Source organism: Rhinoderma darwinii, chromosome 6 (genome assembly GCF_050947455.1).
Source record: "Rhinoderma darwinii isolate aRhiDar2 chromosome 6, aRhiDar2.hap1, whole genome shotgun sequence".
Lineage (NCBI taxonomy): Eukaryota > Metazoa > Chordata > Amphibia > Anura > Rhinodermatidae > Rhinoderma > Rhinoderma darwinii.
Genome location: NC_134692.1, coordinates 63,746,397 through 63,774,028, shown reverse-complemented (window position 1 = coordinate 63,774,028; position 27,632 = coordinate 63,746,397). Strand labels below are relative to the sequence as shown.

The 27,632-nt window shown below is 39.9% G+C and overlaps 2 protein-coding genes across 3 annotated transcripts; both read left to right on the top strand.

Annotated features, from left to right (window-relative positions):
- Window positions 1–2,887: 2,887 nt before the first annotated feature.
- Window positions 2,888–5,803, top strand: LOC142656340 (gamma-crystallin-3-like). 2 transcript variants are annotated; one of them, XM_075831246.1, is made up of 3 exons: window positions 2,888–2,896; window positions 3,852–4,094; window positions 5,531–5,803. In XM_075831246.1, the coding sequence occupies exons 1-3, from the start codon at window positions 2,888–2,890 to the stop codon at window positions 5,801–5,803; spliced, it is 525 nt and encodes a 174-aa protein (XP_075687361.1). The 2 variants fall into 2 exon arrangements, with proteins under 2 accessions (XP_075687361.1, XP_075687360.1); XM_075831245.1 differs by lacking the exon at window positions 2,888–2,896 and adding an exon at window positions 3,608–3,616.
- Window positions 5,804–24,444: 18,641 nt separating this feature from the next.
- Window positions 24,445–26,446, top strand: LOC142656339 (gamma-crystallin-3-like). The gene is made up of 3 exons (XM_075831244.1): window positions 24,445–24,453; window positions 24,778–25,020; window positions 26,174–26,446. The coding sequence occupies exons 1-3, from the start codon at window positions 24,445–24,447 to the stop codon at window positions 26,444–26,446; spliced, it is 525 nt and encodes a 174-aa protein (XP_075687359.1).
- Window positions 26,447–27,632: the final 1,186 nt, after the last annotated feature.

The window sequence follows — 27,632 nt, the reverse complement described above, 5'->3', positions numbered from 1 at the left end:
TTCTGTTTGTGATCACGTCTTTTTGCAAGAATATCATCAGTGACCCTGTGTCACGCCCGCTGGGAATGTGGACCCACTCGGCTACTCTGCGTAATGAAGTAGCTGCTGGCCAGACAAGTATGTTCTTGATGACTCCAGTGTCCATGAACAGTTCAGCTTCCGATAATCTGGCACAACCCAGCTTCCGATGAACCAGCACAAGCCAGCCATAAAAGTACCATTGACCAGTGACTGTTATATAATTAAACCGGAAGATAAAGGTTTTATAATTGTCATAATTAATACAGTGGACTACATGCAGGAGGCTCAGGGATCTCTCTAACGTTATGTACTACAACAAACTGCAAGAAGATCTCATGAATAACTATTGAAAGGTTCTAGAGAAAATCATAGATCCAACATCAGGAAACGTGTGCATAAATGGGTTGGTTCAATATTCTCCACAAAATTTCTAAAGCATGAAACACCAAAACATTTATCATCTCAGGAATGAAACCCCAAAATACATAATCTGAGGATTTAAAGGACTGAAAAGATTTTAGGATGGGTGAAAAACATCTTAAAAACCCTTGTTAAAAACACACCAAGCTATATTCAAGACACCACACTCTTTCTCAATGTACTAGCTACCCTTGGTCCAGTACCTATTGGGGCATTGCTGGCCACAATACATGTTGTTTCCCTGTATACTAACATCCTCTATGTGGATGTTAGAATGGTATATAAAATTTACATGGAACAACAGGGTCTTCCAACAGATGCAGTGATACAGATTATAAACCTGCGTATCTTCATTTGGTCAGGATCACGGTACCATTAAGCTCAAAAAGGTATTTCAGTCAGACTTGGCTCAAACTACCCAGTAAGCAACCTCTGTGGTCTGTAGGGCAAACACTAAAATTACCCAAACTGTAGAGGAGCCCTAGCTATAGGGGGACTGCCGCCCTGATAAGAGAGATCCCACTTTTAGGAACTTCCTACTAACCCTGAGCGATCCCTGTTAAAAGCTATGGAAAATCAGGATGACCACTGGGCAGCTGCTGACTGGCAGTATGAGTAGTATGGTATCTGAAATGTAAAATATAAATCAGAAAGCACCTAAAACATCCAGCAGTTAACCAGAAAGTAAGTAACAAATCCAGTAGTACAAGTAAAAGGTAAACTGGAAAACATGTATTAAATCCTGCAGATTAATAATCACACTAAACCAAGAAAACCAGGGTTCACACAAAGAAACTAAATTGACAAGTAGAGAAAATTCCATTACTGAAGCACATAGATAAACATAGTGAAATGTAATTGCTAAGTCTGAACACACCGAGCAACACTGAGAAATCCAGATCCAGCCCTGTCTGTACACAGGAAAACCAATAAGGATATTCAGAGTAAAATCAAATAGAGAAGTCCAAAAACTGAGATATGTACTTTGCAGAGTTACAGCAGCAGCATTAGTGAACCAGGTAGAATAAGTAATTATTGGCACATGAGGCCAGGAGGAGGTGCTTTAAATAGGGTGCTGCCTAATATGAATGGACGCTGGACCTGACATCTGATTGATCTGACAACTCGGTACTCTAGCAAGCTGGCCAGATCAATCAGCTTATCGGCTGCCCATCCTAGATGCAGGTGAGGGAATGTTCACACGTGAAAATTACGAGGCTGTTTTCAAGGGAAAACAGCCTTAGTTTTTAAGCCGAAAATGAAACTTTTTGTAATTTGGAGCTTCTTTTGAGGATTTTTGAAGCTATTTTTTTAAAATCAGCTCCTAAAATGCATCAAGAAGTTACTTCAGCAGCCTAAAAATACGCCTCATGTGAACAGCACATAATTTTTCCCATTGAAATCAAAGACAAACTGTTTACAGGCTTATAAGCTAGAAGACATCTTTAACTAAAAGTACACTAATTAATCTTAAACAAAATGGTGGGGTTATCATGGAGTATTGCGAGTACAGAAATTACTAGAAGAACTGTGCATCGGGACTATACTTTGGACTATAAGGGTGCTGTCACATATGGCAGATTTGTTGCAGAAAATCTGTTCCATACATATCAATGGGAATATTTCTGTATGTGTATGGATTTTTAAAAATTCTCTTCAGATGTGTTGGAACAGTTGCAGAAATTTCTGCAACAAGTCTGCCACATGTGAACACACTCTTAGATGCACTGGACCCAGTGGCGTAACTACCGCTATAGCAGCCGTAGCGACTGCTACGGGGCCCGCAGCGTGGGGGGGCCTGTGCCACCCACCGGCACGGCCCCCCCATGGCCGGCGGCTCCGCTAGCAGCCGCTATTGCTGCTACAGCGCGACGCCACTGAAGGGGTTGTTCCTACAAAAGACATGTATCCCCTATCCACAGGATAGGGGATACATGTGTGATCGCTGGAACGCCCAGCGATAAGGAGAACGGGGGGGGCCGAAAGTCCCCCGAAGTTCTCCATGACAAACCTCGGACTTCCCGGGTCTGTCTGCAGCTCCATAGAAATTACTTGTGCACCGGTCGCGCTTCTGCGCATGCGTGACCAGCGCTCCTTTCATTTTTATTGAGCTACGCAGACTCCGAGGTTTGTCATTGAGAACTTCGGGAGACTTTCGGTCCCCCGTTCTCCCTATCGCTGCCAGCGATCACACATGTATCCTGTGGATAGGGGGTACATCTCTTTTGTAGGACAAACTATAGGCCGTATTTTTTGGGGGGGCTATATGGCGTTATCTACGGGGGGGGTTCTGTATGGCGTTATCTACAGGGGGGGTCTGTATGGCGTTATCTTATCTACAGGGGGGGTCTGTATGGCGTTATCTACAGGGGGGGTTTGTATGGCGTTACCTACAGGGGGGGTTCTGTATGCGCCGTTCCCACACACACGGCGTACACCAAAGTGGATGGAACGGGCCCCGTTCGCAGTCCCTATGGGACTGGAGCTGCCGTATTCCATGTCTGTATGTGTCGTTAATCGACACATACAGAAATGGAAAAAAAAATGGCAGCCCCCATAGGGAAGAAAAAGTGTAAAAATAGAAAAAAGTAACACACAAACACACAAATAAATATAAACGTTTTTTATAAAACCCTAACATAAAACTGATATAAAAAAAAAATTGTTGGTGACACTGTTCCTTTAATATATCCCGTCCTGTGTGTACGTATGGGGAAAAATCCCTTCTTCAAATACCACTGATTGTGATTGAGATTTTTTGAGAGCCTATGTGTTTATGTATACACTAAATAATTCTCTGTTTAATCTGTCTGTCTTTATTTTTGTTTTAGAGACTTCTCTGCTGATTTATTTTATAGTTATTTATATCCAACAAAATTTACAATGTATAACACACTTTAGTCTTTTACTAGACTAGAGGAGAAGTGTTTTTAGCGTAAGCGTTTTCTATAGTTGGCTGCATTAAGCATTTTGAATATTTGTGAAAGCAAAAAAACTAGAATAGTCATAGCAAACACAGAACACTTTAGTATAGGTAAAAAAAAAAGCTATTCATTCTGCTTAGATGGCACAAAATTCTGTATGTGCCTCATGCATGTATATAAGGGCCTTCCCCATCCAGTCAATTAGCAGTTGAGACTGTGGTCAAACTGGTTCATAAAGCATCATGGGCAAGGTGAGAATATGCTGTGATACTTGTACTACAAAATGATTTTAGTATCGTTCATTCAAGTTAGTAACAAACTAAATGTCATTTAAAATAAACATGCACTCCTTTGTGTTAGTTCATGGGCATTTTATACAGCCTTCTATTTTGAATTGAAGAACTAATAAGAATCATTTATGAAAATATTGCAGTATTAGGTCAAATACATTATTATTATGCTTACATTCACATTATATTTTTATAGATTATTTTCTTCGAGGACAAGAATTTCCAGGGACGCTCTTATGAGTGTCACTCTGAGTGTCCGGACTTGTCTTCATACTTTAAACGCTGCAACTCTATCCATGTAGAAAGTGGCAACTGGATCTTGTATGAACATCCCAGCTACAGAGGACATCAGTACTTCCTTCATAGAGGAGAGTATCATGACTTCCAGAAATGGATGGGTTATAATGACTCCATTAGGTCTTGTCGCATAAGCCCTCAGGTCAGTTGTTAATAATTTTCAATAAACCATGACCCTGTTTTTGGACTTGTGATTAAATATTTGCCTAAGCTGTATCCCACATATGGCACCCTTAGAAACCTAGGGCCCATGCTGTACCTGGTTTTACACAGAGGCATATAGTCGCAGAATATGGTGCCTCAATGTTAAAGTCCCAGAGCACCCCTTTAATGTATATCCAATACAATTCTTCATTTCCAGAGCATATGTACCACAGAGGTAACCAATGTGGCTGTTATGGGGCCATTGGAGAGAGATGGCTGTTTGGTCCTATCCCCTTTGGTTTTAGATAACAAGAACGTTTGCAGGTCAGAATAACTGCATTTTTACCGAATAAAGGGATGAGGAATTGGCCCAAGAATAAGGAAAGGGTAAAGGGGGAAAAAGGGGGAAAAAACATCAGGTAATGCTCTCCTAGGTGGTAAAACCCGTCACCATAATTTGATCTTTGTTATGAGGTCCCTTCTCTTCTGTGTTTACCACTGAAATCGTTTTTTAACTTAACGATAAGTTACACTAAGTCAGACCAGTGAAGCATGAGGTGTAGAAAAATTCAGTTGTTTCTTCTGGTGAAAGAAATAGGATATTTTTTTCATACATTTGTAAATGCTCCTTTTAAAAATCTGGACCCTCTGTAGGCAGTGACCAAGCAGGTGTAGGAATTTGTAATTGCCACTGTTGCCCACATCCTATAAAATTGTCAGTCTCTTTGGTCAGAGCATGCAGGAAACCAGTCAAATGTTGAATTTCTGGAGCTGACCAGTGATAACTTCATTGCATATACGATGTATTGATTTTGAAGATCATTTCTTTCTACCATGCTTATTATACATATATTGTATATCAGTAACATGTTTGAAAATAAATTCTCTGAAGTGAAAATTGCATTTTATAAATAAAGCTTCAACATGAAGAAAAAACTTAAAGGGGTTGTCCAGGCATGGACAACTGAAGACCTATCCACAGCATAGGTCATCAGTATATGATTGTGGGGGTCCGATGACAGGACCCCGCTCCGATTAGCTGCTCCGGCTGCCTCCAGGCATCGGAAGTTATGCAGGAAATGCAGTATTCGGAGCTGGAAGCAGATGGTTAAGACCACTGCATAGCGGCCGCGCTGCAGAACAACATCTCTGCTCCTATTCACTTGAATAGGAGTAGAGCTGCAGTACTGCAGCTCAGACGTTATTCCGTGACTGAAGCCCTCTGCTTTCGGCATGGACATCCGGTGCCCTGAGGCAGCTGATCGGTGTGAGATCTGGGTGTCGGACCTCCACCGATCATATACTGATGACCTATCTGGCGGATAGGTCATCAGTTGTCCGTGCTTGGACAACCCCTTGAGAGGCAATTTTTATTTTTATTTTGCTTTATATTCTGTAATTATACTGTAATTTATAAAGAATTTTTTTTATCAGCACCAAGGTTCATTCAGAATCCGGATCTATGAGAAAGAAGAGTTTAGAGGACAGATGATGGAGTTCACTGAAGATTGTCCTCATGTCTATGAGAGATTCCGCTACAATGAAATTCACTCTTGCCAAGTACAAGATGGCTATTGGATGTTCTATGAGGAGCCTAACTACAGAGGACGTCAGTATTACCTGAGACCCGGAGAGTACAGGAGATTCAGTGACTGGGGAGCTACTACTTCTAGAATTGGCTCCTTCAGGCGTGTTCATCATTTATAATAATCTAAGAAAAAGGGGAACCATACAACCTCATTATTTCAATCAATAAATAAATTTTAATGTTGATGACTATTACTTGTACACACCCCCAAATGGTCACCTTTATTCATATCCATAATTTTTATTAAAATGAGAGACATTACAGGAGATTCATGAGAAGAACATTTTAAAAAGGCCCTTTAGTCTACATTATAAGCTTGAGAGCTTTTTTTTATTTTTAATATCATCTATTCTGAGAAATTATTTCTTTATTAATAGGCTGCATTACTGAGAGACTGATGAAAACATTTCCTGTTCTGACTTCTGCAAGGGTTTCCATGGTGTCCTTGACCAAATATTGTACAACAACGTTTGTATATTTGGGGACATAAATGTATTTGGTGATTTGCATGCTCACAGGAGCTTCATAAAAACACTTCACCTGACAGAAATCCGAAGGGTCATACTGTCATTAGTATAATCCATTAGTACGGATTTAGCTTTGAGCCCGTAAATTCAAGAGATCATATCTCAGCACAGAAGTAATATGCAAACAAAAGCCATTTTTAACATGCATTGAAGACTTGTTTTTCACATTTTATTCTGGTTCTTCTGCTTTAATATTATTAAAATGCATATTGATGGTATGATTCTTTTCAAATCTAAATACTAATTGAAACAATAAAAATATATTTAAAAATATATTTTTTGCTGCTTTATAGCCTATATTCTGTGTAATACTAGATTTTATCTTTTTGATGGAATAATGCTTATTTTAAATTCTCATGTGATTGATCATTTGTTATTTACTAAACTTTAATATGACCTGAGCTAATACAAGCATTGTATAGGTGATCGTCCTTTAGAGCAGAATAATACCATATCTATCACAAAAATGTGTATCACTAAATAATTTAAACATTTTTGCCACACATTTTGAAAGTTATAACTACTAGTAGTGTCTACATTATCAATAATTTAATTTAGAAAAATGAATTATTCCCAATTAGTCACTCCTTCCTATGACTACATAAAATAGACCTTATGAATTGAGGTATTCAGTGATATTCACTAAGTGAGGTGGCCATATACCCGGAGGTCATATGACCTGTTTCTGTAGATTACTATTTCAAAGGTCCTCAGCACAAGATGTCAACATTTAGTTCTCATTGATTAATGATGATGCCAAGATATATTGGCGGATAGATTGGCAAAAGCCCTTCCTAGTATCATCCAAAATTCACAAAATGGTTTTATAAAAGGTAGGCATGAGGTGAGAAACACTAGAACGGTGTTGGGAGTTATAGATTGGGCCAGGGCAATGCCATCTTCGGTACAAGATGTGGCAATAGTCTCCTTTGATGAAGAGAAAGCATTTGATAGTGTGGCCTTGCCCTGGCTCAACAAAGTGATGGAAAAGATAGGTATAACAGGTTATTTTCTAGGATCAATTAATGCTATGGGACACCACCCATATGCACAAGTTGTCACATAGCGAGAAATTTCGGAAAAATGTAGGTTGTATCAGGGCACGAGACGGGGATGCTCCCAATCACCGTTATTATTTAATTTGGCCATTGAGCCTTTAGCCAGATTTATATTTCAGACTTCACATATAAAAGGCATAAAAGTTGGGGAAGAGGAAATCAAAATAGCACTATTTGCCAACGACCTGGTTTATTCAATTTTGAAAACTTAGCGGGGTATACAATTAATAGCACTTAAACTAAGGTCTTGTTAAATAACCAAATGGACCTTAGCTAGAATCGGGAATATAGACTGAACATAGTGAAGGACAAACTTTAATATCTAAGGGTCTATATTGGGAGGGATGTACAGGATATTGACAGGCTGAACTTTCGCCAATATTGGAAGATGTCAGGAATTAATTAATTCTATGGAAAGATTTTCCCTTATCGTTATATGGGAGAAAAAAAATCTTATAAAAATTGTGACTTTTCCTAGGTTATTATACCAGCTTCAGATGATCCCACTCCTGTTGAGACATAATGATGTAAACAACATTAATAAAGCCTTTCAGAAAGTTTTGAGGAGGCATAAAAATGCTTGAATGTCAATAAAGAATTTACAAAGAGACACTAGAGTGGGAGAGATATCTTTTCCCAATATCAGGGCATATAATATTGCAAGATACGTCATTGAATGGATGACTGATAACAATAAAATTGTACATTTAGAAGTTGAAAGGCAATTAATGGCACTGGTATCTTTGGGACTATTTTTGCATCAGCCCACTGGAGCGGACCTTTCTGGGGCTGGGTCTTCTGTTTTGTTGAAAGACTCTAAGGTAGTATGGAGGCTGCTGAGAAAAAGTTTAAATTTGTCATATAGTATATCGGGGCTCCTAACTATAGGCAAATTTTTACAGCTTAGAGGGTATCAAGGTAATATAGACTGGGCAAAGAGGTGGGCACAAAAATGGATTTGTAGAATTGACGAGCAGGCCAAAAAACGTAAAACTTTTGCCTAAGTTAAGGAGCAATACGACCTTGAACATGGCTACTTTCTGCAATATATGCAAATAAATCACATAATGAAAAAAAGTGAACTTGCAAGGGCTCTTGAAAACGAATCAACATGTTTTTATATATATATATATATATATATATATATATATATATATATATATATATATATATATATATATATATATATATATGATAAGATGTATGCAAGGGGGTCCATCAATCGCATTTATCAGGCAGAGACTAATGATGAAGGAAGATACTAAATGTTTGAAGAATATAGCACAAAAATGGAAAAGGGATCTGGGTACTCAGCTTTTAGAGGAGGAAGTAGACATACGTCTACTAAAGGGTTGGGCGCAAACAAAAAGGCCTATGTCATCTGAAAAGTTAAGGGAAATGCAATGGAAGAAAGGATCTAGACTTTGTAGGGCATTTAATATGAAATACGAAAAAAAAATGTAACTAAACTCGACAGTGTCCGAAATGTGGCGAAGCCAATGCGGGGCTGTCTTTGGTCATGCCCGGCAATCAGGAGATTATGGATCTCGGCAGAAAACTATAAGATATGTACTAAATATTGACATAAGACTGGCTGGGCTGGCGTCAGCACCCGGCGAACTCGGGCAAGTAGCGTGGCCCACTACCCTTGGGGGGGCCCACTTGGCCACCGGGTGCTGTCGCTGCCATCGTCACGGCATCACTGTCCATATATGGACAATTATGTCGGAAGGCGAGAAGGAGTCCCAGGCAGAGCGCTAGCGGCTCTGCTCCGGGACTCCATGTCTGGGGCAGCCCCTGACATCACTATCCATATGGACTGTGATGTCAGAGGGAGAGAAGGAGTCCCAGGCAGAGCGCTACAAGGGGCTCTGCACCGGGACTACCATTCTGGGGAAGCCCCTGACATCACTGTCCATATATAGACAGAGATGTTAGGAGGAGAGAATGAGTCCCAGGCAGAGCGCTAGTGGCTCTGCTCCGGGACTCTGTCTCTGGTGAAGCCCCTGACGTCAATGTCCACATATGGACAGTGATGTCAGAGGGAGAGAATGAGTCCCAGGCAGAGCGCCACTAGCGGCTCTGCTCCGGGACTCCGTGTCTGGGGAAGCCCCTGACATCCGTGTCCATATATGGACAGTGATGTCAAAGGGAGAGAAGGAGTCCCAGGCCGAGTGCTACAAGCAGCTCTGCTCCAGTACTCAGTCTATGGGGAAGCCCCTGACATCACTGTCCATATATGTACAGTGATGTCAGAGGGAGAGAAGGAGTCCCAGGCAGAGCGCCACAAGCTGCTCTGCTCCGGGACTCCGTCTCTGTGGAAGCCCCTGACATCACTGTCCATATATGTACAGTGATGTCAGAGGGAGAGAAGGAGTCCCAGGCAGAACGCTACAAGCGGCTCTGCTCTGGGACTCCGTCTCTGGGGAAGCCTCTGACATCACTGTCCATATATGACAGTGATGTCAGAGGGAGAGAAGGAGTCCCAGGCAGAGCGCTCGCGGCTCTGCTCGGGGACACTGTCTCTATGGAAGCCGCTGACATCACTGTCCATATATGGACAGTGATGTCAAGAGGAGAAAAAGAGTGCTAGAAGCGCTCTGCCTGGGACTTTGGCTCTGGGGTTGCCTCTGACATCAATAGCTGTATATGGACAGTGATGTCAGGGGCTTCCCCAGTGCTGGAGTACCAGAGCAGAGCCTTTACTAGCACTCTGCCTGGGACTTCAGTTCTGCTCCAGACATCACTATCCATATATACCGAGCTGGAGTGATAGTAGTGTTCTGGCTGGGACTATGGCTCTGGGATTGCCCCTGACAACACTGTCAATATATGGACAGTGACATCAGGGGTTTCTCCTGAAGTGGAATCCAGGAAATGCTCTGGCTGGGGATTCCACTCCTAGATTGAGCCCCAAAGGCGCTACCTACAGAGAGGGAGACTGTGTGGTACTACCAGGGAAGGTGGCTCTGTGGCACTACCAGGGAGGGGTGCTGTGTGGCACTACAAGGGAGGGGGCTATGTGGCACTACCTGGGAGGAGGGGGCTGAGTGGCACTACCTGGGAGGAGGGGGCTGTGTGGCACTGCCTGGGAGGAGGGGGCTATGTGGCACTACCTGGAAGGAGGGGGCTGTGCGGCACTACCTGGGAGGGGGGCTGTGTGGCACTACCTGGAAGGTGGGGGCTGTGTGGGGGTACCTGGGAGGTGGGGGCTGTTTGGTGCTTCCTGGGGGGGCTGTGTGGCACGACCTGGGAGTTGGGGCTGTGTGGCACTACTAGGGAGGGGGATGTGTGGCACCGCCGTGAGTTCCCCCGCAAAGGGGCCCACTAAGTCTGTGTCGCCCAAGGGCCCACATAAACCTGGAGCCGGCCCTGAAGACTGGATGAATGGATGTGTTTGTTTCAGTTTATTCCATGAGAAAGGAATAGCCAAAAATTATTCTAGAAGAATGGGTATAAATGCATACACCATATTTGGTTAAAGTTAAGAGATAATGGAAAAAAGTATTATATCTGCAGTGGATAGATAATAATAATAATAATAATAATAATAATAATAATAATAATAATAATACAAAAAAAAGACTACTCTTAGCACGGTGGATTAAAAATGGAAAGCAAATAATCTCAAGAATATTATTTAGTGCCGAGCTTCAGGAAATGTATGTAAATTAGAGTTAAAATGAAAGGGGGATGAACGGGTCACGGACATAAGGGGGAGGTGAAAACGTGGGAGGTTTATGGGCATAGATGAAAAACAGAATAAAGTATTTAGGGGAAAAAAAATTAAGGACACGACCAATCTTAGTTTTTTCCTTTTTTTATTTTTTCCTCCCCGCCTTCCGAAAGCCATAACTTTTTTGTTTTTTCGTCAAGGCCATATGAGGGCTTGTTTTTTGTGGGACAAGTTTACGTTTTTCTTGGATTGCATAATTTACTGGAAAGCTGGAAAAATATATTTTTGGGATGAAATGGGCAAAAAAACTGCGATTCCGCCAATTTTTTTGGGGTTGTGTTTTGACAGGGTCCATCAGGTGGTAAAAAATACATGTCTACCTTATTCTATGGGCTGATACAATTACGATGACACCAAATTGATATATTTTTTTCTGTTTTACTAATTTTTTAAAAAAAACAAAAAACTAAAAAGAATATATTTTTTTTCCATCAAATGAGTGATGTGAAGACTTATTTTTTCTCATCTTTTAATTTACATTGTTACAATTTTCGTGAATAAAGTTTGTATTTTCTCTATATAACATTGTCATGTGTTAATTGAACCCTAAACCTTGTAGGTTTTTGTGCTAATTTGTAGGGTCAATGCACCAAGGTTACTTGGCGTACACATTGCTCCTGTCTATACATGATTCACATATTGATTTTACATGTATTTTGACAGGATTCTCCTGAATGTACCAATAGGTTTGAACATGTGAATGTAGCCTGAACGTATCCTTTTTTTTCTTGTATGGCTGTGGTAGACGCCATCCGTCGGCCATCCATACCAATATCAATATATATGCAGAAAAATCTATAAAATCAACTTTTTAAACGGCACACACTATATGCTAATTACTCATTAAAGGGTCATGGGGCGGTGCTGCTATCCTGAAGAGTCACATAGTCCTGCCTCCATGCCCACCTTTCCATGCTTGATTAACATCCCTCTGGCTGCTACAACTTTCTCGGATGCGCCATTGCCTTGTACTACTTGGACACGCACCGTGCAGTGAGGTGTACTCTGCCCGCCCTCATCGCAGCACCGCGCATGCCAAGGGAGTACACGGCAACAGGTGCATCTGCAAAAGTTTGAGGAGGCTGGGAGTGATGTAGAACAGCTGGGGGGATGTCAATCAAAATCTGGGGGGCGTCATTTCAATTTTCACCCCAGGCAGCAGAAAAGCTAGAATCGACCCTGGCTGTGACTAACAGCATATGGTCCGGTTGATTTTATTGGGATCTGATTGGATCAAGACCTGATAATAGCACTTGTACCAGAGGCTGTTAAATACTGTCAGACATGGACTCCCTTAGACCATGTTCAGACGTGGCGGAACTTTTCAACTGAAAATGTTGTTGCAGATTCTTTGTGAATTTGCAGCAACATTTTCATATTTGACAGGTAATTCAGACGTTTTGGATATCACAGCAGACTTGCTGCAGATTTCGGCCTTTGCAATGCAAATGCTGAGATCCGCAGTGAAAGTCCGCTTCTTCTCCGCAACATAATGAGCATGCTGTAGAGGGAAAATTCTGCACCGCAGCCTAAATTCTACACAGTTATTTTCCGCAATGTCTGAACTAACTTTCCTAAAAATTTATAGAAACAAATGTAAAAAATGGCTGCTGCAGAATTCCACTGCGGACTGTCCGCAGCCGAATTCAACAGCAATTCCGCCACGTCTGAATGTGCCCTTTATCTGCTGGAACGCTGCGATCGCTGGGTCTCATAAGCCCAACATTGTAAATGTCTGACAATAACAGAACATTCTCTGGTCTGGGTGCCATTATCGATACCTCAGCCTGTTAGTTGCTGTCAGACTTGTAACCCCATTCTGCAGGAACATTGCAATCGCCGGATTCCAGCAGCATAGGGGCGTCCAGGTCTGACAGAAACTAAAATTTTCCGATCTGAAAGCTGAGTACCTGAATAAGTAAATGTAAATAATAAATGTATATAAATGAACTATTAATAAATATAGTAAAATGTAAAAAAAAATAAATTATAAAAACAATGAAAAACTAAGAAAAAATAATAAATCTCCCCCAAAAACTTTATACCTCTCCAAACACATGCACAAAATTAAATGTCCTGCTTGTCAAAAATGCATTTTGCATGGGCATCAGGTGCTTTAGCATTCAAATGTCCTGTCACGCAGAATGTTACACCAAATATATAATAATTTCTCCCAGCTACAAATGTTTGCCTATTCTACTCTGGCCCTATCTGTTTTTGCGTCTTCATTAAAAAATGTCTTTACGTGCATGATAAAGTTAAGAGGGGAGATACATGTAAAACTAAAGAAGTGTCTATAGCAATGTCATACGTTATACAATGTACACATATAAGGCATCACTGTGCAATGGAAAACTAGAGGATTTTTTGGGAGTAAATATGATTGATCAAACAAACTATCTTAAAACAGAACATGAAAAAAATTAGAAAAAATATAATTTTCCGCTTTTCTAACCACTTTTCCCTAAAAAAAAACAACATCATTAACCCCTACCCGCACCATGACATACTGTAATAGCATGTTGTAGTGTGGGGAGTGATGTTTGGACTGGGCTCATGTAGCTCAAAATAGAAACTACAGCTCACCCAGGCAAAAAAAATAAGCCCTCATATTGCTCAATCGACTAAAAAATAAAAAAGTTACGGCACAAATTTTATTTTTAACAATTAGAATATTCATTGTCATAGTAGTAAAACATAAGAAAAACTATATAAGTTTGGTATTGCCATAGTTGTGTTGACTGGTAGAATAAAGTTAGCATACCAATTTTACTGTAAGGTGAAAGATGTAAAAACGAAACCCCTCAAAAGATTGAGAATTCGCTGTTTTTTTCCTATTCCACCCCAAAAATATTTTTTTGCCATTTTTCCAATACATTATATGGTGTAATAAATGATACTGTGAAAAACAGCAATGCGTCTTGCAAAAAACATGCCCTCTTATTGACACAAAAATAAATAAGTTATGGCTTTAGGAATGTGGGGATGAAAAAATAAAAACGAAAATTCAAAAAATGGCTGTGACGGGAAAGGGTTAAAATATATCATCTCCAATTTTAATTAATATGAAAGCCCTATGTGTCCTAAAAAACAACAACATTTGGGGTATACAACGAAATAAAGTATAAAAAAAAAATCACCCCTAGAATACAGTATTCAAAAAGGTAACATTTTGCTCTGGTCATCAAGGCCCAACAGTCCCCCATTCCTGAAAGTAAATAATTGATAACTCAGGAAAAACGGGAATAAGTGCGGCGCTGCTACTCAATGAAAGTCGGATAATATAAGATGATGAAGTTTATTGATCAATTCAGGCTACGCGTTTCAATCCCGCATCGGCATCTTCCTCAGGCCATGTAAATTGCAGTACAGACACCAATGTTTTAAATAAACCACGCGGTAAAAAAGAACCGCCAATGTGATCAGTGTCAAAGTGCATCAATGACGTAATCACTAGAAAAAATCAAAAGTTAAAAAATCATTAAAAGAACAATAACGATACAAAGATTAAAAAGACATGTGTGTATAAATACCTAATTAGCAATATTCATTAAAATAGGTATAACAGCAAGGGGAAAGGTCTTATCGTTTAAACATCCAATTGTATGCTAACTGGAAGGTGAGGCGTAAGTACGATCTCGAACATCCATTAGGATGTGCAAACATAGTTCTGAACATCCAAAAGGATGTTCAAGATACCAAACATCCATTTGGATGGTCACAGAAGAGGGTAAAGCACAGGCAGTGACTTTAACATCCTGTGCTTTACCCTCTTCTGTGACCATCCATCCTTTTGGATGTTCAGAACTATGTTTGCACATCCTAATGGATGTTCGAGATCGTACTTAGGCCTCACCTTCTGGTTAGCATACAAATGGATGTTTAAACGATAAGACCTTTCCCCTTGCTGTTATACCTATTTTAATGAATATCGCTAATTAGGTATTTATACACACATGTCTTTTTAATCTTTGTATCGTTATTGTTCTTTTAATGATTTTTTAACGTTTGATTTTTTTCTAGTGATTACGTCATTGATGCACTTTGACACTGATCACATTGGCGGTTCTCTTTTACAACATTGGTGTCTGTACTGCAATTTATATGGCCTGAGGAAGATGCCGATGCAGCATTGAAACGCGTAGCCTGAATTGATCAATAAACTTCATCATCTTATATTATCCGACTTTCATTGAGTAGCAGCGCCGCACTTATTCCCGGTTTTCCTGAGCTATCAATTATCTTCATTGCGGTGACCAGTGGGCCTTACCGGTTGGGATTTCGGCAGCAGCACTCACCCCTACCAGTGATTTCAACGCAATTGTTCTACGGTTCTGTGGTGAGCATTCACTTGTATCTCACTGACTGTCATTTCTGGGCTTAATCACACTATGTGGCGCCGTGTTTTTTCCTTTTATTTCTCCATTCCTGAAAGGGTTAAAGACAGATTCTGGGTTTGGCGACCGAAAGCCTTTTGATTTATATCTTGCGCCTTTCATTGTAGATTTAAATTGGGTAGTTTGTAAAAATGTGTCCATGCACTAATATGAAATCCAAGAGGTAAAGTTGCTGATGAGCCACTAAGTGTCAGAATAAGATGCTGATAGGTAAGTGTTTCATATCAATGGCGCTTGTCTTACAACTGGCAAAATAATTCAGTGTGAAAATGTTGGTCCTGTTACTTTAAATGACAACATCTAGGGTTTTTCCCCACTACTGGCTTCCGGGAGTAGCAAAGGGGTTCCCTGATGCCAAATGATAATCAGTTTGAAAATATGCACACTAATAACACTGTGTCTGTGGGGCGATTGGCGCCAAAATTATGAAGTGTGCACTTACTGCCTTGTGCCTTTTTTTCGCACAGATGTTTAAATGCTATTGGTGTGTAGTATTAGGGGCTTACCCTACGCACTGGACAACAGTCCTTGCCAGTTTTAGACAGGGTGCCCATGTAAGGAGGTCGGAATTCAGGCTCATCTCTGAGCAGGTGAACACGAGGCCAGGATGTTGACACTGTCGGCTTGGATCCAGGGAGCCTGCTGCAAGGGTATCAGAAACCTCAGGGATGTTTTGCCATGCGAGTCTTTTGCTACCCTGGATACCAGGCACAGCAGGTACAAAGTAGTACATTATTTAAGAAACATTGCAAATAAATATTCCTGGACAACTCTAAACTAATTTTTGCTGTTGATATAGTCTTCTTATCTTTGTCATCTTAGCAGAGCATTATCATACCTCACAACTTTTAAGTATCGTGAAGAGGGACAATTTTTTTTTCATTTTAAGCCACGCCTCTAAACCCGCTAAATCCCCACCCATACACACCCAGTTCAGTCGACACAGTATCGTGCTCCCATAGTGCCTCCCACACAGTATAATGTCAAATTCTGGAATTGAAGAGGAGAAACTAAGGACCTAAAATGCACAATATTAATCAATAAACATGAACATGTAGTTCTTTGTTAACTTTTTGATCAAATTGTATCAGCCCAATTGCCACTTCATGGCGACCTCCTTTAAGTGGGTCCCTACTCTATTGGTTGCAGCACCGCATGTCGGCGCCCGCCACCGCAATACCACACCCGCAGAGGGAGCAACGCAGAGGCCCAGAAGCACCCCTGCTGCTAGTCCACATCCTCCCACAAGGCTCTAAGCCACATCCTCCCACAAGGGCAGCACCACAACAACTGACACCACCACACGGCACCACAACAAGGGAAAAGATGGAATTAACTCACCTTTAGATGTGCTCCCAGTGGCCAACTGAGAGCAAAAGAGCAAAAACACTTATGAGGACATTCCTTAATTAAAATCAGCTGGGTCCAAAGCGAGGAGCGCTGGTACCAGAAATTGCAAAAAAGGGAAAGACTATGATTATACAGAAATTGAAGAGGAGAAACTAAGGACCGTACATCCACAATATTAATCAATAAACAGTGAGTTCAGGAGTTCCCTCTAGGAGCAGAATCCTCAGCCAGAGCGTTGGCAACGCTCTGGCCTGGGATTCTGCTCCAGGAGGAGCCACTGATGTCACTGTCCATATATTGACAGTGACATCAGGGGTTCACTTTAGGAGCGGAATCCCCGGGCAGAGCATCGGCAATGCTCTGGCAGGGGATTCCACTCCTAGAGGACCAACTGATGTCACTGTCCATATATGGACAGTGACATCAAGGGCTTCCCTGGGCTCAGCACTTAAAGTTGGATTCAACTGTATCTGAGTCCTGAGGACACAGATACAGTTGACACCGGGAGTCCGGGACATACCACTGGCCGCACGGGAGAGCGGGACACCGCCCGAAACCAGGACTGTCCCGCTGAATACGGGATGGTTGGGAGGTATGGCATTATTACCAAAACAACATGGCTTGAAAAAAAAAAAAAAATCTTTAAATAGCAGCGGGAAGCAATCCTTGTGAACAATTGTCTTCTTATTTTTATATTGTTACTGTAGAAAATAGCTGTAATACTCTTCTTTTACTATTATGGAAATCAGGAAGAAACTACGTGACAGAGTAACTACACTTTCATAACATTTTTGACATGTCATAGAGACATAGCAGAAGTTTGGATCGGTGGGGGTCCAGGTGCTGAAACCCCCACTGTTGCTAAAACGAAGGTCAGAAGCCCTCAGCTGAGTGTCCTGCACTTTAAAGGCTATGTACACCTTTTGAAAGGCATTTTATTTTTCAATAAAAAGGTCAATCAGTGGGATTGGTGCAACTTCATAATTCGTTTTTATTAAAAATTATTTTTCCTTTTTTACTTCTATATAGAGATGAGCGAACTTATCAAAAGTTCGGTTCGGCTAATTCGCCGAATTTCACAAAAAAGTTCGATTCGGACCGAACTAGTTCGGACCGAACCTGTCACTTCCGTGCGCCGAGCATTCTACTGTCCAGGGTGCTGATAGAGTTAATGGGCTGCACTAACTCTTTCAGCAACCTTGACAGTACATGCTCGGCGCGCGGAAAATACCATTTAAATGTAATAAAATAATAAAAATTATATGTTCGTACTTACTTTCCTCCTGTCCGGCCTCCAGCGATGACGTTTCATCCCTTTCGCCGCTGCAGCCAATCACAGGCTGTAGTGGCGGTCACGCACATCAGGATGACGCTTCATCCCACGTGACCACCTCTGCAGCCAATCACAGGCTGCAGCGGTGACATGGATGAAACGTCATCGCTGGAGGCCGGACAGGAGGAAAGTAAGTATGAACGTATTATTATTATTTTTTGGCATGTATGTATGTTGGCATGTATGTATGTATGTATGTTGTCATGTATGTATGTATGTATGTATATATATATGTATGTATGTTTGCATGTATGTTGGCATGTATGTATATATGTGCATGTTTGTATGTGTATTTGCATGTATATATTTGCATGTATGTTTGCATGTATGTATGTTGTCATGTATGTATGTATGTTGTCATGTATGTATGTATGTATGTATGTATATATGTGCATGTATGTTTGCATGTATGTTGGCATGTATGTATATATGTGCATGTGTGTATGTATATTTGCATGTATGTATGTATGTATGTTTGCATGCATGTATGTTTGCATGTATGTATGTATGTTTGCATGAATGTATGTTTGCATGTATGTATGTATGTTTGCATGTATGTATGCATGTTGTCATGTATGTATGTATGTTGTCATGTATGTATGCATGTTTGTATGTATATTTGCATGTGTATATATATGTATGTATGTATGTTTGCATGTGTGTGTATGTTTGCATGTATGTATGTTTGCATGTATGTATGTTTGCATTTATGTATGTATGTATGTATGTTGGCATGTATGTATGTTGGCATGTATGTATGTATGTATGTATGTATGTATGTATGTATGTATGTTGTCATGTATGTATGTTGTCATGTATGTATATATGTGCATGTATGTTGGCATGTATGTATATATGTGTGTATGTATATTTGCATGTATATATTTGCATGTATGTATGTTTGCATGTATGTATGTATGTATGTTTGCATGTATGTATGTGCATGTGTGTATGTATATTTGCATGTATATATTTGCATGTATGTTTGTATGTATGTATGTTTGCATGTATGTATGTATGTATGTTTGCATGAATGTATGTTTGCATGTATGTATGTTTGTATGTATGTATGTTATGTATGTATGTATGCATGTTTGTATGTATATTTGCATATGTATGTATGTATGTTTGCATGTATGTATGTTTGCATGTATGTATGTTTGCATTTATGTATGTATGTATGTTGGCATGTATGTATGTTTGCATGTATGTATGTATGTATGTTTGCATGTATGTATGTATGTATGTATGTATGTTGTCATGTATGTATGTATGTATGCATGTTTGTATGTATATTTGCATATGTATGTATGTATGCTTGCATGTATGTATGTTTGCATTTATGTATGTATGTTTGCATGTATGTATGTATGTATGTATGTATGTTGTCATGTATGTATGTATGTATGTATGTATGTATGTATGCATGTTTGTATGTATATTTGCATATGTATGTATGTTTGCATGTATGTATGTTTTCATGTATGTATGTTTGCATTTATGTATGTATGTATGTATGTTGTCATGTATGTATGTTGTCATGTATGTATGTATGTATGTTGTCATGTATGTATGTATATATGTGCATGTATGTATGTTTGCATGTTTTTATTTTTTCATGTATGTTTGCATGTATGTTTATATATATGTGCATGTATGTAATTATGTTTGCATGGATTTATGTTTGCATGTATATTTGTGCATGCTTGTATATATGTATGTATGTATCTTTGCATGTTTGTTTGTATGTATGTATGTTTTCATGTGTGTATGTATGTATGTATGATAGTTTGCATGTATGTATGTATATATGTGTGTATGTTTGCATGTATGTATATTTGCATGTATATATGTGCATGCTTGTATGTATGTATGTTTGTATATATGTATGTATGTATGTATGTATGTTTGCATGTATGTTTGTTTGTATATATGTCTGTATGGCCATGTATGATACTGTCTGCTGGCGCCCTGTATTTAGATATTTAGATTGTATTTAGATTGTGATTGGTAGTCACTGTCCAGGGTGCTGAAACAGTTACTGCCGATCAGTTAACTCTTTCAGCACCCTGGACAGTGACTATTTACTGACGTCGCCTAGCAACGCTGCCGTAATGACGGGTGCACACATGTAGCCATTCGTCATTACAGGGCCTCATGCACACGACCGTAAAAACACCCGTTATTATGGGTCGTAATTACGACCCGAAATAGCGGGCCCATAGACTTCTGTTACCCACGGGTACCTTTCTGTTTTCTCACGGGAAGGTGCCCGTGACATTAAAAAGATAGAACATGTTCTATTTTTTTATTTTACGGGCCGTGCTCGTAATTACGACTCGTAATTACGAGCACGGACGGGCACGGCCGGCCACGGGCAGCCGGCCGCTTTTACGAACCGTGCTGTCATTATAATTATAGCAGCATGGCCCGTAAAATAGAAAAATAGAACATGTTCAGCACAGCACAGTTTAGAACAGCAGCACAGAATATTTGTGGTAGTAATAAAATTTGAAAAGAAAAAGACAAAGGTATAGATAAAATATTTTATTGAAATAAAGCACCCCCAACACAACCCTCATTAACCATTTTATTGTAGAAAAAAAAAACGTCATCTAAGTAGTCCTCGAAACCGACGTAGTCCAAACACCAAACCTGTAAAAAATAAATAAATAATGAAATAAAACATGTCGTAGGCTTAGATTCAGTTTAATGTGTGATACTGACTGTTATACCATGTATAGAAGCCTGACGCGAAGTTGACTTAGGTCAACTTCGCGTCAGGCTTCTATACATGGTATAACAGTCAGTATCACACATTAAACTGAATCTAAGCCTACGACATGTTTTATTTCATTATTTATTTATTTTTTACAGGTTTGGTGTTTGGACTACGTCGGTTTCGAGGACTACTTAGATGACGTTTTTTTTTTCTACAATAAAATGGTTAATGAGGGTTGTGTTGGGGGTGCTTTATTTCAATAAAATATTTTATCTATACCTTTGTCTTTTTCTTTTCAAATTTTATTACTACCACAAATATTCTGTGCTGCTGTGAACTCTGCTCTTACCATTATGTAGCTCAGTCTGTTACCTCTCCTCCACTCCTGTCCTCAAGAACACCTTCACATGATTGGCAAGTCACCACCCCGCACAAGATCTGCACGCTCATCTCCTGAAATACTCTGTGCTGCTGTGAACTCTGCTCTTACCGTTACGTGGTGACTTGCCAATCATGAAGGTGTTATTGAGGACCGTAGTGGAGGAGAGGTAACAGACTGAGAGCTACGTAATGGTAAGAGCAGAGTTCACAGCAGCACTGAATCTGCACGCTCGTCTCCTGAAATACTCTGTGCTGCCTTAAACTCTGTGGACAGGTCAGGATCCTGTTTATTTTAAATGCTGCACTGTAGCGCAGCCTTATATAGTGGATCGAGCGGGTTCCCTAGCAGCATTTAAAAGAAACAGGATCCTGACCTGTCCACAGAGTTTAAGGCAGCACAGAGTATTTCAGGAGATGAACACGGGCAGCCGTTCGTTTTTCCGAGCCGTGCTCCCATTATGCACACGACCGTAAAAACACCCGTTATTGCGGGTCGTAATTACGACCCGCAATAATGGGCTCATAGACTTCTGTTACCCACGGGTACCTTTTATGTTTTCTCACGGGAAGGTGCCCGTGCCGTTAAAAAAATAGAACATGTTCTATTTTTCTATTTTACGGGCCATGCTGCTATAATTATAATGACAGCACGGTTCGTAAAAGCGGCCGGCTGCCCGTGGCCGGCCGTGCCCGTCCGTGCTCGTAATTACGAGTCGTAATTACGAGCACGGCCCGTAAAATAAAAAAATAGAACATGTTCTATCTTTTTAATGTCACGGGCACCTTCCCGTGAGAAAACAGAAAGGTACCCGTGGGTAACAGAAGTCTATGGGCCCGCTATTTCGGGTCGTAATTACGACCCATAATAACGGGTGTTTTTACGGTCGTGTGCATGAGGCCCTGTAATGACGGGTGGCTACATGTGTGCAGCGTTGCTAGGCGACGTCAGTAAATAGTCACTGTCCAGGGTGCTGAAAGAGTTAACTGATCGGCAGTAACTGTTTCAGCACCCTGGACAGTGACTACCAATCACAATACCTGTAAAAAAAAAGACGTTCATACTTACCGGGAACTCCCTGCTTCCTCCAGTCCGGTCTCCTGGCCGTTGCCTTGGTGACGCGTCCCTCTCGACATCCGGCCCGACATTCCTTGATGACGATGCAGCCCATGTGAGCGCTGCAGCCAATTACAGGCTGCAGATGCCTCTGCAGCCTATCGCAGACTGCAGAGGCCTCTGCAGCCAATCACAGGCTGCCGTGTCAGAAAAGAAGGTCGGACTGGAGGAAGAAGAGGGACTCATCACCAAGACAACGACCAGGTACATATGAAATGCTTTTTATTTTATTTTTAATCAGCAGCCTCTTTTCTCTATCAGTGATTGATAGAGATAAGTGGCTGCCGATTTGTATAATATTATTGACCGGGTTCGGTCAAAACGGGTTCGGCCGAACCCGGTGAAGTTCGGATTCTCTGCGAACCGAACTTTTCCGGAAGTTCGGACCGAAACCGGGTTCGGTTGTCCCGGTTCGCTCATCTCTACTTCTATACAGAGCAGCTGTATTGTTCGCTAAGACCTGAATCTGTCAGTCCCGCGGACCTGACGGTTCAGTGTCAGCGTGTCCTGCGTGTCTCTGACATGCAGTATCCTCCTGTAATCTATCAAATCCAAGTTCAGAATTTAGATGTGATAAATAACAGGTGGATTTGTTTCCACTGCACCTGTCAGTCCCGCGGACCTGACGGGAAAAGGATTTATTGAACGTAAGAGCTGCGCTGTATAGAGAATACAGAGCAGCTGTATCTCAAAAAGTAAAAATATTTTTATATAAACAAATTAGCGTTTGTCTGCTGCCTTGATTAGACAGGGATATGATTGGGCCATGTAAAATGCCTTTACTCATAAATATCCTCTTGCCTGTATGTGTTTATATGCCGGAGAATGTTGGCAATCGGCAAATGTTCATGCATGTAAAGTGATGTTAGTGCATCAGTGATGTTCATGAGAACTCATGTTCTGCATTAAGAATATTCATGTACGTTCAACTAAAGTAAGGTGCAATTTCTCTGTCTCCAATACTCAAAGGGATGCCATTAGAATAGTCACCTGGATTTTTGATTTGTGGCATTGCCAGAAAGGCATTGATTCTCACGCAAGATTCAACTTTATTGCCTTGTGTACCACCTAAGTATATATGAGTTTGGATTGAGAGAGTCACAGAATTCTAGAGTAGGGTTAGAAAAATACAGAATTTTACCATACTTTACCATAAGAACCTTGAATCTGTGGAATAGCCTACCTCAGGAGCTGGTCACAGCACTAAAAGTAGATGACTTAAGAAAAAAAAGCTTATGGAATTTCATAGAACTAAATAATACAGTATGATCGCCTCTGTCAATGTATAGAGTTCTTGTTTGAATCATGATCCAGTCATATCGCAGCTTGGGACTAAGAGGGAATTTTTCCTTTTTAGAGGAGATTTTTTAAAATAATTTTTTTAATGTTTATTTTGAATTTCATTATACATAATCAAGTATAGTCTTTCTGAAACATGCAAGAAACGTGACAGGGTTATTGTAGGTGGTGGGGTCTCCCACAAACTGAGAGATTTACCAGAAACTTTCGTAGGTTATTGTGCAAATCTACATCGGCTCATAACAGGCATAGACTTGCATTTATGTCACATGGACAGACAAAGATGCACCAGATTCACTAAGAAATTTAGCGCATAACCCACCATCTTAGATTAGTCTGGCATTCGAAACGTGAGTCTTTATATATCCTGTCCTGTGTGTACATATGGGGAAAAATCCCCTTTTCAAATACCACTGATATTGATTGAGATTTTTTGGGAGCCTATGTGTTTATGCATACACAAAACAATTCTCTATATAATCAGTTTCTTTTTAGTTTTGTTTTAGAGACTTCTCTGCTGATTTATTTTATAGTTATTTATATCCAACAAATTTTACAACGTATAACACACTTTAGTCTTTTCCTTGGCTAGAGGAGAAATGCTTTTTAGCGTAAGCGTTTTTTCTATAGTTGGATGCATTAAGCTTTTAGAATTTTTGTGAAAGCAAAAAAACTACAATAGTCATAGCAAACAGAGAACACTCTTTAGTGTAGGTAAAAAAAGCTATTCATTCTGCTTAGTTGACACAAAATTCTGTATGTGCCTCATGCATGTATATAAGGGCCTTCCCCATCCAGTCAATTAGCAGTTGAGACTGTGGTCAAACTAGTTCATAAAGCATCATGGGCAAGGTGAGAAAATTCTGTGATACTTGTACTACAAAATGCTTTTAGTATTGTTCAATGGACAAAATTAGCAACAAACTAAATGTCATTTAAAATAAACATGCACTCCTTTGTATTAGTTCAAGGGCATTTTATTCAGAATTCTGTTTTGAATTGAAGAACTACTAAGAATCGACTATGAAAATATTACAAATTTTAGTCAAATACATTATTATAGATGGAAAATGTCAAGGAATGTCTTTGATCATTTGTATGTTTTAGAAATGTAGCAATATTTTTCTGTGACTATATCATTACTATTATGCTTACATTCACATTATATTTTCATAGATTATTTTCTACGAGGACAAGAATTTCCAGGGTCGCTCTTATGAGTGTCACTCCGAATGTCCAGACTTGTCTTTATACTTTAGACGCTGTAACTCTATCCATGTCGAAAGTGGAAACTGGATCTTGTATGAACATCCCAACTACAGAGGACATCAGTACTTCCTTCAAAGAGGAGAGTATCCTGACTTCCAGAAATGGATGGGTTATAATGACTCCATTAGGTCTTGTCGTATAAGCCCTCAGGTCAGTTGCTAAATAATTTTTATTAAACCATAACCCTGTTGTTGGAGTTGTGATGAAATATTTGCCTAAGCTGTATCCCACATATGGCACCCATGGAAACCTAGGGCCCATGCTGTACCTCCTCATGACTCTGGTTTTACATAGAAGCATACAGTCGCAGAATATGGTGCCTCAATGTTAAAATCCCAGAGTACCCCTTTAATGTATATCCAATATAATTCTTAGTTTCCAGAGCAAATGTACCACAGAGGTAACCAATGTGGCTGTTATGGGGCCCTTGGAGAGAGATGGCTTAGTCCTGCTTGCTCCCATCCCCTTTGTGTATAAAGGGATGAGGAATAGGCCAAAGGGTAAGAAAAGGGGTAAAGGGGGAAAAAAAACAATCAGGTCCTTCTGTCCTAGGTGGTTAAACCTGGCCCCAGAATTTGATCTTTGTTATGAGGCCCCTTCTCTTCTGTGTACACCACTGAAATAGTTTTTTAACTTAACGAAACAAAGTTTAACAAAGTCAGAATAGTGAGGCATGAGGTATAGAACAATTCTGTTCTTTCTTCTCGCAGAGAAAGAGGATATATTTTTCCTACATTTGTAAATGCTACTTTTAAAAAAACTGGACCCTCTGTAGGCAGTGACAAAGCATGTGCAGAAATTTGTGATTGCCACTGTTGCCCATATCCTATAAAATTGTCAGTCTCTGTGGTTAGAGCAGACAAATGTTGAATTTCGTCAGCTGACCAGTGATAACTCTGGCTGGAGGCGATGTCTAGTCGTTCTAACAACGCTCCGGACTGAACTGTGGGAGCAAGTGAAGGCACAGCGTGATCTCGTGAGATCGCGCTGTACTGTGACTAAAGCTGGACATGGTTAAAGTACACTCGGTTAAAGTACAAAAGACACCCAGTTGGGCTTTTGCTAAAAATTATCATAAATGTTAAAATGCTCATAATTTTGTCACTACTAAACGTTCTTTTTTTTTACAAAAAAACAACAACACAATAGTTATTTACAGCACAGCGCCTATTAGATTAGGTAGGAGATAGGGAAGTATGAAACTGGTGACAGAGCCACTTTAATAGTTTTTTTTCTTTGTAAGGATTTTTTTTCCTTTATGTTCAGTAATTATACTGTCATTTATAATAATATGTTTTACCAGCACCAAGGTTCATTTAGAATCAGAATCTATGAGAAAGAAGAGTTCAAAGGACAGATGATGGAGTTCACTGAAGATTGTCCTCAAGTATTTGAGAGATTCCGCTACAATGACATCCCCTCCTGCAATGTACAAGATGGATATTGGATGTTCTATGAGGAGCCTAACTACAGAGGACGTCAGTATTACCTGAGACCAGGAGAATACAGGAGATACAGTGACTGGGGAGCTGCTACTTCCAGAATTGGCTCCTTCAGGCGTGTTCATCATTTATAATAACCTAAGAAAAAGCAATAAATACATTGAAATGTTTATGACTATTACATGTACAAATCCCCAAATAATCACCATTGATCATATCCATCATTTCTATTAAAAGGAGAGACATTAAAGTAGATTCATAAGAAGAACATTTTAAAAAGATCCTTTAGTGTACATTATAATCTTGAAAGTTTTTTTTAATATATTCTATTTTGAGAAATTATGTCTTTATTAATAGGCTGCATTACTGAGAGACACTGATGACAACATTTCTTGTTCTGATTTCTGTCGGGGTTGTCCTGGAGTCCTTGTATGGTTTCACATCACCAAATATTGTACAACAATGTTTGTATATTTGGGATATTAATATATTTGGTTATTTGAATCCTCATCAGACTACATAAAAACACTTCACCTGCAGAAATCAGAAGGGTAATACTGTTATTAGTACAATCCATTAGTACGGATTCAGCTTGAGCCTGTAAATTCAAAAGATCATATCATATTAGAAATAAGTTGCCAAAAACAGTAAATTTTAATATGCATTGAAGACCTGTTTTTTTTAAAAGTAATTCTGGTTCTTCTCCTTTAATGTTTGAACATAATTTTATTGAAATGTATCTCAATGGTACGATTCTATGCAAATCTGAACACTAATTCAAACAATAAAAATCTATTTAAAAAAATATTTTTCTAGCCTTTATTCTGTGTGATGCTAGATCTTATTTATTTGATTGAATAGTGCTTAACTTAAAATCTCACGTGTTTGAGCATTTGTTATTTACTAAACTTCAGTATGACCAGAGGATAATACAAGATTTGTATAGCTGATCGTCTTTTCAAAAGCGTCCCTCACAGCAGAATAATACCATATCTGTTAGGAAAGTTTTATTTTGAATGTATGTATCGGAAACGAAGCTTTGTATTGAGCTATACAAGTTTCTCTGCAAAGGTTCTTGGCTGACAAAGTGTTAAATATGCTATCAAGTATGAGGGGGTGGGCAGCTGAATTCCTTTATAGGGAGAATTGAAGCATTCACATAAGTTTCAAGGTTAAGTAAGGAGATAACAAAGCTGTTTAACCCCTTAACGCTCAGCGACGTAATATTCAGTCGCGCTGACCGCCCTGTTCGCGCTCAACGACGTAATAGTACGTCGCGGGAGTAACGGCCAATTCGGCCGTCTTCCCGACACATACAGG

Bases quoted from the DNA above. Each gene is read 5' to 3' on its own strand.
- LOC142656340 (XM_075831246.1), top strand. The intron at 4,095-5,530 runs GTCAGTTGTTAA...TTTTTTTATCAG, and splicing joins CTTGTCGCATAAGCCCTCAG to CACCAAGGTTCATTCAGAAT.
- LOC142656339 (XM_075831244.1), top strand. The intron at 25,021-26,173 runs GTCAGTTGCTAA...ATGTTTTACCAG, and splicing joins CTTGTCGTATAAGCCCTCAG to CACCAAGGTTCATTTAGAAT.